General features: G+C 44.4%; 2 protein-coding genes and 1 long non-coding RNA gene across 4 annotated transcripts in view; 1 reads left to right on the forward strand and 2 right to left on the reverse strand.

The window, feature by feature from the left end:
* The window catches only part of TSPAN2 (tetraspanin 2), a 62461-nt gene extending 57491 nt beyond the window's left edge, over positions 1 to 4970 (reverse strand). The window contains 1 exon segment of the mRNA XM_074263155.1: positions 4723 to 4970. Within this exon segment, the coding sequence (XP_074119256.1) occupies positions 4723 to 4791 (69 nt within the window). The 5' untranslated portion in view covers positions 4792 to 4970.
* The window catches only part of LOC141539836 (uncharacterized), a 55501-nt gene continuing 43305 nt past the window's right edge, over positions 3770 to 15965 (forward strand). For both annotated transcript variants that reach the window (XR_012481391.1, XR_012481392.1), the window contains exon 1: positions 3770 to 4045. This is a non-coding gene — a long non-coding RNA (uncharacterized LOC141539836). The remainder of the gene's footprint in view (positions 4046 to 15965) is intronic.
* LOC141539834 (lys-63-specific deubiquitinase BRCC36) lies at positions 13786 to 14950 on the reverse strand. Its single transcript, XM_074263154.1, has one exon. It carries the CDS (start codon positions 14743 to 14745, stop codon positions 13960 to 13962), a length of 786 nt encoding a protein of 261 aa, XP_074119255.1. The 5' UTR covers positions 14746 to 14950; the 3' UTR covers positions 13786 to 13959.

Raw genomic sequence — 15965 nt, forward strand, 5'->3', positions numbered from 1 at the left:
AGGACAGTCACCCTCTCAGTTTTCAGGGAAATAATTCTTCATCCCAACTCCCAACAGCACCCTATCCGCCAGATCGCTTTGTTCAGGAAACAGCTACTAGATGAATGAGGTGAGGATTTTTCTGGATTTTGGCCTCCCACACAAAGTGGAGGCAATTATTTAGGTAATTTGTCCCAAGTAAATGCTGCTTGCCAAATCATCTCTTTACCAGAATGTGTTATATTGCTAGGTTGGGCTGGGTTGGTGGGGAAGAAGGACCCTGATTTCTCTTCTGGGATTAAACAATGTAATAAATTTTAATCAAGGTACCTAATAAATATTTGCTAAATTGAATCGAAGATCTGAAAATTTAAAATGAGCCAAGAGGCAAAAAGCAGAACATAAAGACAATAAGACAGAGGGATAAAGGACAGAGTTGAGATCTACACTTTTGGAAGGAGTTTCCACACTGAGATAAGTCATTAAAACACTGTAGAATAAAGCAGACCAAGTGAGACTTACTAACGAAGGGGGAGAGTACATATTTTTCCCCCCAAGATACAGCTAATTAAAGTCATTAACCAGACTACCTACAAAAGGTATACTATATTTATCCTCCCTCATAGCCCATCAGGTTCCCTTCTTTGTCCCCTGTCCCCCAACCTGGCAATGCCCTTTGCTGTCTTTTATCTAGTTCGTACTTATCCTTCAAAAGGCCAGGTATAAGGGATGAAGTATGGGATTTGGAGTCAGGAAGACCTGAATTCAAATCCAGTCTTAGACACTTACTAGCTGTATGATGCTGGGCAAGTAACTTAACCTCTGTTTACCTCAGTTTCTTCATCTGTACGATGGGGATGATAATAACACCTGCGTCCTAGGGTTGTTCTGAGGATAAAGTATTTGTGCAGCATTTTGTAAACCTTAAAATGTCATATATAAATGTTATGATTATTATTTTTAATAATAATAATAATTCTTCCATGAAACCTTTTCTGACTACTTAGAAAACACAGCAAAAGGGAAATCAGGAAACCTCCCCCACTAACTGTTCTAATCTTTGAAAAGTCCCTTCTTTTCCCCTTCTGGAATTTATTTTCTTTATATCAAATTAGGAGACGGGCCTAGATTCAACAATTCAACAAACATTTATTAGGCCTATACTATGGATCAGAGAGCATGGCACAGCGGCCTCCCTAACACAAACTCTTCTCTCCCATGACACTGGTCTGCGCTCTGTGCCATAAACAAGACACTCCACTCCTGGGCTCCAGGTATTTTCACTCGCTGTCCCCCACTCCTGGAATGTTCTCCCTCCTCATTTCCATCTCCTGAATTCCCTGGCTTCCTTTAAGTCTCAACTAAAATCCAGTCATCTACAGAAACCCTTTCACTATCCCTCTTAATTCTAGTGCCTTCCCTCTATAAATTTATTTCCTATTTATCTTGTATAGCCAGCGAGGTGGGACAGTAGTAGATCGAGTACCAGGCCTGGAGTCAGGAAGTCTTGAGTTCAAATCTTGCCTCAGCCGCTTATTAGCTATGTGACTTAACCTTTAAGTCTCAATTTCTCATCGTAAAATGAGCAGGAAAAGGAAATGGTAAACAAATCCAAATGGTGTCACAAAGAATTGGGCATGTTATCTTATAGTTAGTTTTGTTTGTTTACAAATATTTGTTTGTTGCCTTTCCACTCCCTCTCCCCTTCCCAATGGATTGTGAACTCCTTAAGGGCAAGGAAAGTCTTTAATTTCTTTTTACATCCCCAGAGTTTAGCTCGGTAGCTAACACGCAGTAGACTATAAATGTTGATGGATTTTCTCAGGCACTTTCTAGCTGTGGGACCATAGGTATCATTTAACCTCTCTATCCCAAGCACAATTCTAGAAAACAAATGAATTCTAAAACTTCTAGAAGTCTAGGAGATAAATGAAGAGAGGACTTTTTGATCTGCGTTGGTAGAGGGAATTTCTGTATCTTCGAGTTCCCTACATGCACGAACTTGCAAATTTGATCCTCTCCACAAATGTGCAATGCATTGTTGGGGATTCAGAGATGAAAAACAACAGTCCCAATCCTCAAAGATTTTATCATTCAAGAGGTGGGGATAAGACATCTATGTAGACAAGTAATAAATATAGTGAGAATACAATCAGGACGGAGTCAAGATCTAGAAATGGATCCATATTGGAGTTGGATGATACCTTAGTTCAATCTTTAATCAGGCTGGAGGAGACAGGCCAAGATAGGTTAGATGCATTGCCCAGACAAGAAGGAGAGAGGTTAGTAACTGAACTCAGATCCTGGGACTCTGCCTCAGACCACTTTTAAATCCAACATACCACGAGTCTATACTCCAATACTGCAAAATCTCTCCTTGTCTCCTTAACATGCAATTTTCTGTCCATTAATAAAGGGTGGTATTATTCATTTGTTTTTGTCACAATCTTTTTCTTTAAAACAATAGAATAACAAAACCCTTAAAGGCAGGAATTATATTTTATTCTTCTCTTACGTGCTATTGAGATATTCTGGAGGGTAACTATAGGACAGCCTGGGAAGTCAGGAAGTGTTATATCCAAGTCAGGCTTCAAACACACAAATTGCGTGACAATGGGCAAATCATGTAACCTTTCAGTGCTCCCGGAGAGGTCTCAGTCTCAGTAAGAGAGAAGTTGCCCAGCTTTATTTCTACATCAGAACACAATTGTTCTCTACTGTGATTGAATCGTAGGTCAGGACCAAAAAATCAAATCCCCCTGCTAGATCTAAGACCAATTCTGGCCACATAATTAATACTCTGTAAATATAAATTAATTACCTCTCTAATTATCCTCTTTTCAGGCAGATGTTAAAATTAATTCATCTCCATGAAGAGAAGGGGAAAGATTATCCAGAAAAGGGTTGCAATTGCAATTAAAAATGTGTAGCCCAGGATCCAGAGTGGATAATTTGCATCTGGATAATTAAGGCCTGACAACACATTTCACGTGAAACTTTACAATCTGAAATTTCGTGTCCTGATAAGCGTTTATTCATAAGATGCTTTGGCTGGCAGAAATCCTGTGTTTGACATTTTAGGAGACATCCGCTTATACGCTTCTCTTCCAAACCTGCTGTGCTGGAGACTCCTGCTGAGGGCAGCTGGGGTCAAGGGAGAATGTAGGCTTTGAGAAGATCCAAGGGGAGACGCCCCCCTCCCGGGTCCCATTTTTTATTGGTCATAACTGGGAGAAGAAGGCCTTTCTAAAATGGAACCCCTCTCCCGAACCAGAAAGAAATCTTTCCCTCTACACCTTCTTCAACGACTGAGAAATTACAAATGGCTCAGATCACTTATCTCGGAAGAATGCCTTAAATTATTTAGAACTTTAGCGTTAATAAGACACTTTCTTCCCAGCAACCTTGGTAGTTAGGTGGGTCCTGCAAACATTATCTCCATTTTACATACGACAAACCTGAGGTCTAAAAAGTCACCTCACACAAAGCTGGGAACAAGAATGCAAACCCAGATTTCTTAATTCTGGCCCTAAAGTTGTTGTTTCTAGATCGCTGCCGTCTCTCAGATACTAAAATAACCCCCCAAAACAGCCCCTACCCCCCAGACAATGTGTCCTCTGAAGCAGTTCTCCGGCCCAATGGAAGTTTGCATCTTGTGGTAACCCTAAAAGGAGTTGCTAAGGGATAGAGAGAAAGCATTAGGACCCTATTTGGATTCCTCTGAGATGTACACATGCCACGGGGCATGAGAGCTCCAGGAAGGACCTTGCCTTAACCATGCCGGCAAGAATGCGAACTCCCCGCGGCCCCACGGCCCTCCGCCGGAGACCAAAGCCTCCGCTGGGAAGTGGGAACCGAGTCTGGATCTTGGCCCTCCTATTGTCAGTGCAATAAACTCCTTCGGAGTTGGATGAGATCATCTCTGAAAATCCAAAGGTGCTGGCTACATTGGAGGCTCCGGAGAGCTCCGTTGGCTGCTGGGACCAGACTGTTTACCTTGGGAAAACCCCCTCACGCCAACATCTGGTCTCCAACCCGCACTTCCTCCTCGGGTCCCGGGTCTAAGGTACTCCGGCGTCCTCCCTGCGCCTCCCCCGCCCCCCCCCCCGAGATTTCACTCGGATCTGACCGTTCTCATGCTCCCCTCCAAGGGGCATCTTGCACCTGCGGGACCTCCCTGCCCCCCGAGCAGAGCCTGGGGGAGCAAGGGTAGAAAGAAGGACGGACGGATCCGAGGCTGGGCGGGTGGGAGGGGAGGCGGGGCTGGGGAAGGCAGAAACCCCACACCTGGTGGGAGAAGCAGGTGGTGCCCCATTCAGCCAGAACTGCCGGGAGGCCAGAGGAGGGGTGGGGGAGGCGGGAAGGAATCCCTGCCCGGAACGAAGCTCAGCGTAACATTACTGCCCCCAAGCCCAACGGTGGTTTTCCCCTTTATGCCTCTCCATCCCTTTCCCTCCGGGTTCTCTCCTCTTTGTGTCTCTGACTGCTTATTTCCCCTTTAGTTCGCGCGCACACACACACACATGCACACACACATGCACACACACACACACATGCACACGCCCCTTCCCTCCCCCTTCTTCCTCGCCCTCTCACTGTCACTCTCGATCCCACGCCCGCCCGGACCCGGACTCAGCAACTGCAGTCCCTCTTTCCCTCCCTTCCTCCCTGGGGAGCCCCCCTCCTTCGTCCCGTTCCCCTCGAGCCCAGCGCGCCCCACTCCGTCCCCCGCTCGGGGCTCACCCAGAAAAGCAGGTTGAAGGCGAGCAGCATGTACTTGATGCAGCGCAGGCCCCCGAGGACGCGCCCCATCCTGCGGCCCCGGCAGCGGCGGGATCCCGAGTCCCCAGGCCCGGCTCCGAGCTCAGCTGGAGCCCCGCGGGGAGGGGGCGGGGCCACGGGAGGGCGGGGCGTCGGGGAGGGATGGGGAAGGGGGGCGCCGTGTGTGAAGCGAGGGAAAGGAGAGGTTGCGAGGGGAAGGGAGAGGGATTTGGAGAGAGGAGTGGGAACGAGAGGGCGTAGGAGAGTGATGGAGAGGGGAGGGGCGTGGATGGGGGAGAGGAGAGCGGGGGGGAATGGTTTGGGGGCCAGAATTAGCAAGTGTTACGCTCCCTCCTAGGGAGTAGTGAGGGACTGTCTCTTTCCCTCCCCGCGCCGAACGGAGAGCTTCCTTTGACACCCCAACAAAGATAAAAGGAGCTTTTGGTGAGAAAAAGCCTCCAGGGTGAACCTTTCCATCGGGAACCGTTACCTCATTAGGCTGAAGGAGACACTGACCCCCTCCGTGGGGCTTGTCTATGCTCAGGGAAGGTAGTTTCAGGGAGAAGAGGTCAGGAGATCAATTGAGCGAGTATTTATGAGGTACCTACTCCGGGCTAGGCAGGGGGGATGCAAAGTCAAAAATGAACGCCGTTTCCTTCAAAGAGCGTAAGCATTCTTGGGGGAGTAAATGCCATGCACACCCATGGTATAGTCAAAAGAAATGACAGCTATGGACAAGACCTCTGATGTCATTGGTGGAAGGAGATCTTAAGTGAAAAATTCCCAATGAAGGCAAGTCAGTACTTTCTCTACAGCTTAGTCTCATAGAAGGTTGCAAGGAACAATGGGAGACGTAGGTCCTTAAAGTCAGTACTTTCTCTGCAGTTTAGTCTTACAGAAGGTTGCAAGGAACAATGGGAGATGTAGGTCCTTAAAGTCAGTACTTTCTCTGCAGTTTAGTCTTACAGAAGGTTGCAAGGAACAATGGGAGATGTAGGTCCTTAAAGTCAGTACTTTCTCTGCAGTTTAGTCTTACAGAAGGTTGCAAGGAACAATGGGAGATGTAGGTCCTTAAAGTCAGTACTTTCTCTGCAGTTTAGTCTTACAGAAGGTTGCAAGGAACAATGGGAGATGTAGGTCCTTAAAGTCAGTACTTTCTCTGCAGTTTAGTCTTACAGAAGGTTGCAAGGAACAATGGGAGATGTAGGTCCTTAAAGTCAGTACTTTCTCTGCAGTTTAGTCTTACAGAAGGTTGCAAGGAACAATGGGAGATGTAGGTCCTTAAAGTCAGTACTTTCTCTGCAGTTTAGTCTTACAGAAGGTTTCAAGGAACAATGGGAGATGTAGGTCCTTAAAGTCAGTACTTTTTCTGCAGCATAGTCTTATAAAAGGTTTCAAGGAACAATGGGAGATGTAGGTCCTTAAAGTCAGTACTTTCTCTGCAGTTTAGTCTTACAGAAGGTTGCAAGGAACAATGGGAGATGTAGGTCCTTAAAGTCAGTACTTTTTCTGCAGCTTAGTCTTATAAAAGGTTTCAAGGAACAATGGGAGATGTAGGTCCTTAAAGTCAGTACTTTCTCTGCAGTTTAGTCTTATAGAAGGTTGCAAGGAACAATGGGAGATGTAGGTCCTTAAAGTCAGTACTTTTTCTGCAGCTTAGTCTTATAAAAGGTTTCAAGGAACAATGGGAGATGTAGGTCCTTAAAGTCAGTACTTTCTCTGCAGTTTAGTCTTACAGAAGGTTGCAAGGAACAATGGGAGATGTAGGTCCTTAAAGTCAGTACTTTTTCTGCAGCTTAGTCTTATAAAAGGTTTCAAGGAACAATGGGAGATTTAGGTCCTTAAGGCCAGTACTTTCTCTGCAGTTTGTCTTACAAAAGGTTGCAAGAAACAATAGGAGGTTTAGGTCCTGAAGGTCAGTATTTTCTCTGCAGCTTAATCTTATAGAAGATTGTAAGGAACAATGGGAGGTTTAGGTCCTTAATTAAGGTCAGTACTTTCTCTGCAATTTATCTTACAGAAGGTTGCATGGAACAATGGGAAGTTTAGGTCCTTGTCCTAAGGTCAGAAAGCACATATTGTGTCAAAAGTGGACCTGAACCATCTTCTGGGCTTGGAGGTCAAATTACCTATGTAAGACATTCATACAAAGAAAGTACAATGTAATTTTGGGAAAGTTGCCCAAGAACTGGTGGAATTGAGAAAGGCGATGCTTAAGGTTGGGATTAAAATGAAAAGCCCTATGCAAGCGGATACTACAGACATAATATCTAGCAGTTGTATAGTTTGAAGGTTTGCAAATCACTTTACAAATAAGAGCTCATTTTATCCTCACTGTGTTTTGTTGTGCTCACTTTATAGATGAGACAGAAGTGAAATGACTTTTCCGGAATCACACAGCTAGTAAATTTATGAGGTTGGATTTGAGGACATGTCTTCCTGACTGTTAAGTTCTAACATTACACTTTCCCCAGTTGCCTCTTATATGTGATAATTTGAGGAGGAGAAGGAACACCAAAAACGAAAGATTTTCTGTAGTAGAGAGAATATTAGCTAAACCTTGAAGGGAGCTAGGGATCCTGGGAGATAGAGGTGAGGAAGAAGTGCATTCCATCCATAGGAGACAATTTTTAAAAAGTTGATATGGAGCACCCTGAACTGGGAGCAGTCCTGAGCTTGGTCCTGTAAGGAAACTTTTCTGAAGTAGGCTGGAAATGGCTCCGGGATGCCAAAGCAAAGAGCTGGTAGTTCACTTTCCCTTTCCCCTCCTCCTCCAAGAAAAGTAAGACTCATGTCTCATCCCACAAAGAACAATTTCTCTAGGGAGACTGTGCTGGGAGGAGCAGGATTCCCCCCTTCCCCCCTCATTTTCCAAAGAAGAATCCTTACCTTAATAGGCATGAAGTCCAGAGACAGCAGGGAGACAGCTGCCAGGAGGATCCCAGCTGCGGTCACCACACCAGCTCAACTTGCCAGCTAAGTTTGTAGAGTGGGAGGGCTGACACCAGCTCTGGACTCCTGCTAAAGTCTGCTAATGAGCGATTTGGAAAAAAAAAAAAAAAAAAAAGAATCCAAATCATCAAGATCTAAATGGTGTTATGGAGATTTGAACAAAGAAGCCAAAGAAGGCTTCTCGAATAGGGTATTCTGATAACTAGTAGTGAGAGCACAGACCTCATCTAATCCCACATCTTCATTTTTCAGATTAAAAAAAAAAAAAGTGAACTTCAGAGGAATTAACTGATTTTTTCAAGGTCACATACATAAGTAGATATCAGAGATATCTGAACCTAGATTCCCTAACTTCAATCCATCAGCTGGGTACCAATCCATCCTCTGACTTCAATCCATCAAACTGAGTGTTTATTATTGATCATCTGTGACCCAAAGATTTATTTTCATTATTGTGCAGAAAAACAAAGACAGGTAGAATCACTGTGAGTTGGAGGGGACCTCAAAGGCAATCTAATCTAAACAGTAACTGAAGAATAAATCCCTTCTACAACACACTTGACAAGGTAGAAACCCATTATTATCTAAAGCAACACACTCCATTTTGGGAGTATTCTAATTGTTAGGAAGTGTTTCCAGACACCAGGCTTAATTTCTATCCTTCAAAGAGCTTACAACTTAGACTATGTTGGGGTGTGTGTGTGTGTAGGCTGATAGTAGTAATCATCAACAGGACACAAAAAGCGAAAAAGCTGTGTAACAACTGATCATCTCATACATTTCTGTGCAGTTGCTTTCTCCTGACTCCCACCCTATCCTAAGACTTCCCCACCAGGGCCTGAGATGTCAGTCTTTTGAATTTACTTTAGAAAGGGGTCTGGCATGGAGGAAGAATATGCATTAGAACAAAAGTGTCAAACTCAGGTAGTCTCAAATATTGTCCACAGCACTCTGGAATGGGGCAGAACTAAATTAAAATGTAATTGGGAAATATTTAACAAGATAAATAAAACACAGATAACAATAGATTTTAAAATTAGGTCAATAGGTGGTCTGCAGGGATCCATATCTACAGATCAGTGTCCCCCATTTCTATTTGAATTTGATACCACTGTATTAGAGTATCAGTTGAATAGGCAACTCCTAAGGAGCTATCTTTCCCTGGAAAGCCTAAATGAAATTATTTTTCATTAAGTCATTAGCCTCTGAAACTTAAGAATAACATGAGTTCCTTTGTTATGAAATTTATAGGAAAAAGTTGTTTTTATAGAAAAAACTGCCAATGAATAAATATAAACACATTATTCCAGGATGAGTCTAACATCTTACTTATATTTTGCATTCTCCACCCCAACTCCCTCCATGCCTACTATAGTGCCTGGCAAACAATAGGTAATTAGTGGCTACTGAATTGAACAAATACACTTAAACAAACTGAGTCTATGATTCAAAAAATTTGAAAATGAGCATTAGTTTATTCTAAATACAGCATGATAAAACCTCAATCAAAACCAAATAATTAGAATTTGACAAGGATTGTTCTTGAGCTCGGATTTTTGGAGATTGAAGTGTCTAGGGGGAATTTTAAAAGGGTGCCTGTCCCAGGTATGGCTGTAGGCTATGCTTCTTTACTTTTGCCTCTTGAAATCTGTTGAACACTTTAAAGTTCTCCAAACTCTCCTGATTTTATACTCTTTCCAGTAAAGTTTTTTGAGCCTTTCAACAGAAATAATCTACATGTATTTCTGTACTGGTGTATTATGTGCATTATAAACCATAGACATAAATAGAAGCTTCAAAAGGATGTTAAAGATGATAGCTTTAGTAGAGCTAAATATGTCATTTAGATGGCATTTTAGAGTTTGAAAAGCTTTATCTATTATCTCATTTCATCCTCACCACAAACCTGGGAGGTAGGTAGAAAAAGATGAAATAAACAATTTAAAAGTATTTTATTACCATCATGATAAACTCTCCTGTTCTGACTGGCATTACTGTAAAATATACTGAGAGCTATGTAATTGAATATACTTTATTACTTTTTAAAATCTTGGCTTAACACATTATGATAATAATTCAAAAGTTTGCAGTTCAGTTTATTTCCATTTTATTGGCTATGATTGGTGAAAAACATATGTAGATCTGAATGGAAATGTATTATTGGCAATGCTTACTAAATTTCAGTACTAATTTTTCAATCCTACCCACCAGTAAAGCAAATGTTTTTGTTGAAAATTTGCCAGTAAATTTCCATTTTCTTTGACAGTCTTGCAAACTAACTGGATGGTGTAACACTTTTATATATATATATATATATATTTTTAGCAGATTCAAACTGACTGAAATCATTTGGGAAAAATTTTAAAAAGAGTTTAGACAATTCTGTTTCCTAGTTTAAATATGCAGCTATCAGTTAACACATATACACACTCACAGACATAGACATAGACACATAGACACACACACTGTTCCTCCCAGAAGATGTTTCGTTTTTCTCTTCATGTTACTAATGCTTAGCATAGAATCCTATGTATTTTTGTTGTTTTTGAGCTGTTTCTGTCACGACTCATTTGGGGTTTTCTTGGTAAGGATATTGGAGTAGTTTGCCATTTCCTTCTTCAGCTCATTTTACAGATAAGGAAACTGAGGCAAATAGGGGCATAGAGCTTGTAAGTGTCTGAAGCTGGATGTAAACTCAGGCCTTCCTGACTTGGCTTGATCCTCTATCCACTGCCACCCTAGCTACCCAGTTAATATACATATACATACCTAATATATATAGTAGGCAGTTAATAAGTGTTGAATTGAATCAAACTGATCTGCTCAAAAACCTTCAATTAATAAAACTAAAACTCTTTAGCTTGTCATTTTAGGTCCTCCACAAAATGGCACTAATCAGCTCCAATTCCATTTCTTTACTACTGATACATATGAATCCTCCATTCTAGTTAAAGTAGCCTGCATGCAGTTCTCCAAATATATTCTGAACTTTGCTCCTTGACACCTTTGGTCATACTATTCTATTCGATTAAAATTCCTCTCCCACTGCCTCTATTTATTGAAATTCTACCCATCCTTTAGAAGTCAGCTCTAGGGTTACCTTGGAAACTTTTCTCTGAATAATTGCCATGATGTATAATTGTCTGGTTCAGTCAAGTGCCATTTATAGGCAGCCATCAACATATTTCTGAATTTACACGGGAGGAGGGAATAAGTATTTATATAGTCAGACACTGTGCCAAGTACTCTACAAATATAATCTCACTGGATGCTCAAAACAATCCTCTTTTGTTGTTTAGGTTACTTCAGACTCTTTGGGATCCCATTGGGGGTTTTCTTGGCAGAGATACTGGAATGGTTTGCCATTTTCTTCTCCAGCTCATTTTATAGGTAAGGAAACTGAGGCAAACTGTGTTAAGTGACTTGTCTACAACTATTAAGTATTAGAGGCCAGATTTGAACTCAGGAAAATGAATCTTTCTGACTCCAGCCCTGATATGCTAACCACCACCAATCTGTCTGTCCCCATTTTATAGTTGAGAAAAAGTGAGGTTAAGTGACTTGCCTAGAATCATAGAACTGGTAACTCAGGTTTTTTCCGACATCAGGCTGTACCACAGAGCTGCTTTTATCACAGCAGCTGCTCATCACAAAATGTTAAAACTCGGAGACATTAGAGACCATCACACTACTATTATATAAATTAAGAAACGGAGTCACAACAAACCAATTGATTTGCCTGAGATCCCATAGGTTGCATGTCACAGAACCCAACTCCAAGCCTAGGATTCTTTCCATTCACTACACACTGCCTTCTTTTCAACAACCTCTGATATCATCTCACTCAACTACCAATGTCCAGACCCCTTCCTCAGCACCCTCCAAAGGTGATTACGGAGCCTCTGATGAACACTGTTAGCGACAGTGAACTTATTACCTTCATAAAATCCAATTTTATACAGCTGTGATCATTAGGAAGCTCTTCCATATATTAATCCTGGCTCTATCCTCTTGAGTGAAACCAGATAAAAATAATTCCTCATTCACATGACAGTCTTTCAGGCATCTGAAGACAGTAAATGCATCCTCTGTAAGTCTTCACTTATTCAGTCACCATGGTTTCGTTCTTAATTTGAGTTACTTTTCTAAAATATAAATACGACACTTCAGATGTAGTCTGATTAGTTCTGCTAAAACAATTAAGAAGTCATTATGTATCTAGAAGGCACCTCACAATATTGATTCAATTTATTTTTCAAACGAACTTACTATCCATGTTTTTCTTGACCTATAATTGTTCTGGCTTTTGAACCCATGAGACCATTTCTTTGTTGAATTTTATCTTTTGGGGTTTGGGTCATTCTTTCAATTTGTCTTTTCATATCCAATATAATAATAGTTCTTTCTCCCAGACTGATATATACTCAAACATACCATTTCATCCATGTGAATGTTACCTTCAATAACGTAGATTACAATTCATCCATGCCTGACCCCTCTCTGTGAATCTCATCCATATCCTTCCATAGATCAAAGAGAATCTTCCTGATGTGTGTGGGAGGTTTCTCAATTTCTTCTAACATCTTGAGAATCCCATCGAAGAAAATAGGCTGTCCATCAGTTATTCCTTCTCTTTTTTTTTCTGAGGCTGGGGTTAAGTGACTTGCCCAGGGTCACACAGCTAGGAAGGGTTAAGTGTCTGAGACCAGATTTGAACTCAGGTCCTCCTGAATTCAGGGCCGGTGCTCTATCCACTGCGCCCCCTAGCTACCCCTGCCTTATTACTAAACAATTATTTTAATTTAGTAAGCCCACCATTAAAAAAAACTACTTATTATGTTTCACTCTGCTCATATCCACAATTTTTTGAGTAACATTCATCTAAAATTCTTTGCTGACTATTCTATAACTAAAACTTGTTAAATAGGGGCCAGTTCCCTGTCCCTCAGACTGTGGGAGGCCGGACTAGAGTAAAAACAAAAGCTCACACTGGTCTCCGCCCCTCAGCCCATTTGCCAGAACCCGCATAAACGTCCTCAGGGCTGTAGTTTGAGAACCCCTGCACTACACACGGATAAAATGTTGATATTAAAAAGATGGGCCTGTGTTACTGGAAAAAGTCCAGGTTACCAAACTTCTAGTCCACTCTCCCCCTGCTTAATACTGGGCCTATCAACCATTTGTGACAAACACTTGTGTCTCCACATATGGTATACATCATGTATATATACATATACATGTGTATACAGGTACACAATACATACACACTGGCGTATGGGTTGGTATGCAAATATATGTATGTTAATTAATACTGATGAATTCACTTTGAAATTAGGCAAAAAAAGCCATCTCTATTTGGAAGTCACTTCTATATATGCATATCAGTTGTATGTGTATTTGTTTGTATGTGTATATATACACAATAGACATCTTGGTGTATTTATATATAGGTTAAATCCTTCCCATAAATACACACTTGCATGCCTGTACATTTGTGTATATGTACGCATGTGCTGTATGCATATATACATATATAAACATATACACACATGAGTATACATATTAATATTCATGAAGCATCTAATTACATCTGGGCAAGAAGAGCCATTTTTAAATGACGTCTTTCCCATTCCATCTCCTCGATCCCCACCACCGGTAACACTAGGTAGTATCTAGAGGTTGAGGTTTGCAAAGCGCTTTACGTCTCTCCATCATTTGATCCTCACATCAGCCCTGCGCAGAGCGGTAGGTGCTATTATTCATCCCCATTTTACAGATGAGAACAGTTAAGGTGTGAGCCTGGACTCACAAAGCTAGTTGTCTGCAGATTCCAAGCGGGGACTCTCTGGCCCCCAGGCCGGAGTTCTCTGCACTGAGTCACTTACAGGCCTTTCTATTTCACACATATCTGTACATGGGTACACGTTGCCCTCCCCGGGCTCCGGGAAGGCCCGGCCTCGGCGTCCCCGGCACCTAGGACAGGGCTTCCCAGCATGCACGTTTCTCTCTTCCTCCGCATTTCTCCAACTGCGAGCTCATACCCACAACGTCCTCTTCTGCCCTCCGCGTAATTAAATGCACACACAATTCTGCTAGAAATTTTGCCAAAATACTTTATATAAAAACCAGGTTCGTCCATCATCGGGCCACAGGAGTCTCTGGACAAGTCTGCTCTCTAGATCCACAGCCATCCCGGAGGGAAATCTCTAGGAGAGACCCGCCCCCCCTCGGAGGAACCCCTCCCCCTCCCCCCCTCCCCTGGGTGCCTCAGTCCAGGGTGGCCAGCTCCTGCAGCAGCTGCTCCTTTTCCTGCTGCAGCTCCAGCACGCGCTGCTGGTTCTGCTGCAGCCGGTCCTCCAGCCACTGCAGCAGCGGCCCGCTGATGGCCGACATCTGGCTGCACAGATTCTTGGTGAAGACGGAGCCGTTATGGATCATGGTGACCGAGTCCAGGTGGGGGAGGCTGTGGATGCGCCGGTACGCGTCCTGCTCCTCCTGGCACAGGATTTTGGGCAGCTCGATGGCTGACTCGAGGCACACCTTGCCGATGGTGTCGTGCGGCACCACGTGGATGGGGATCTCGATCCTCTCGTAGTCGGCGCTCTTCTGCGCCTGCACCGACTGGAAGCACGTGTACAGGAGGCGGCCCGTCTTGGTGTTCTTGTCCTCGATGAAGCACGAGAAGATGAGGCCCACGAAGCCCTGGTCCATCATCTGGTACATGGCCTGCGTGCGCACGTCCACGTGCGACGGCCACACCGTGATGTGCGGGTGTGAGTGGTACCAGCCCACCACGCGCACCGGGCGGCCCGTGAGCTCGGCCAGCCGCTCGGCCTCCGTGGACGCGGCCGACAGCTGCTCGGGGGAGATCTCCACGCGGTCCTTGCGCTTGTCCGAGCGCCGCAGGATGATCACCGAGTGGATGTGCACGATCTTGCAGGCGTCCACCTCGCCGATGCACAGCCCCATCACCTCCTCCTTCTCCGTGCTCAGGGCGTGGTTGAGGCACACCAAGAAGGCATCCGAGTCCAGGTGCACGGCCACCACGGCCATGGCGAATCCCGCGGAGCCCGCTTCCGGTTCGGAGGGCCGCTCGCCTAATGCAGCTACTGCGCCTGCGCAGACTCGAGCGCCTTCCCGGCGGAGACAGGGGTGGGGGGAGGGAAGGGGACTGAGCCCGAGCCTGTTAGCTCTGGAGAGGAGAAGGGAGGAGGAAGTGGGAGAGGAGAGAGAGGAGGCGGAGCTTGGACCATTCCGTGCTGTTTAGGGGAGGAGGAAGTAGGGAGGAGAGGAGGCGGAGCCCGGGCTACTCAGCGCTGCCTAGGGGAGGAGGAAGTAGGGGGAGGGGCAGAGAGAGGAGGCGGAGCCCGGGCCCCTCAGGTCAACCTCGGGGAGGAGGGAGGAGAAAGGAGGCGGAGCTTACGCCACTCAGCGCTGCCTAGGGGAGGAGGAAGTAGGGAGGAGAGGAGAGGAGAGAGGAGGCGGAGCCTGCGCCACTCAGCGCTGCCTAGGGGAGGAGGGAGTGGGTAGAGGAGAGGAGAGAGGAGGCGGAGCCTGGGCCCCTCAGGTCAACCTCGGGGAGGAGGGAGGAGAAAGGAGGCGGAGCTTGCGCCACTCAGCGCTGCCTAGGGGAGGAGGAAGTAGGGAGGAGAGGAGAGGAGAGAGGAGGCGGAGCCCGGGCCACCCAGTGCTGCCTAGGGGAGGAGGGAGTGGGGAGAGGAGAGGAGAAAGGAGGCGGAGCCCGGGCCACCCAGTGCTGCCTAGGGGAGGAGGGAGTGGGGAGAGGAGAGGAGAAAGGAGGCGGAGCCTGCGCCACTCAGCGCTGCCTAGGGGAGGAGGGAGTGGGGAGAGGAGAGAAGAGAGGAGGCGGAGCTTGCGCCACTCAGCGCTGCCTAGGGGAGGAGGAAGTAGGGAGGAGAGAAGGCGGAGCCCGGGCCACCCAGCGCTGCCTAGGGGAGGAGGCAACGGGGAGAGGAGCCGAGAGGAGGAGTCTTACGTCTCATGTTTTTAAACTTTGAATTGTGAAAAGTCATCAACAAATATATCAATATACAAAGAAGAAAGAGACTTGCATAAGAAACTGATCTTGTATTGAATATACTTTAAAAGTTAAATTAAAATGTAAAATTATGTTGTATGAGTACTATGTTAAAATTTTAAAAGAAATTTGTATGATAAATATTAAAATGCAAAGTGAGTATTTTTGTTATACATAATACATTGAAATATAAAGTAAATATCGATTATGTATAATGTGTAACATTACATTTTTA

Source organism: Sminthopsis crassicaudata, chromosome 4 (assembly GCF_048593235.1).
Source record: "Sminthopsis crassicaudata isolate SCR6 chromosome 4, ASM4859323v1, whole genome shotgun sequence".
NCBI lineage: Eukaryota > Metazoa > Chordata > Mammalia > Dasyuromorphia > Dasyuridae > Sminthopsis > Sminthopsis crassicaudata.

Coding starts and splice junctions, on each gene's coding strand:
- LOC141539834 (XM_074263154.1), bottom strand. CDS start 14,745: ATGGCCGTGGTGGCCGTGCACCTGGACTCGGATGCCTTCTTGGTGTGC.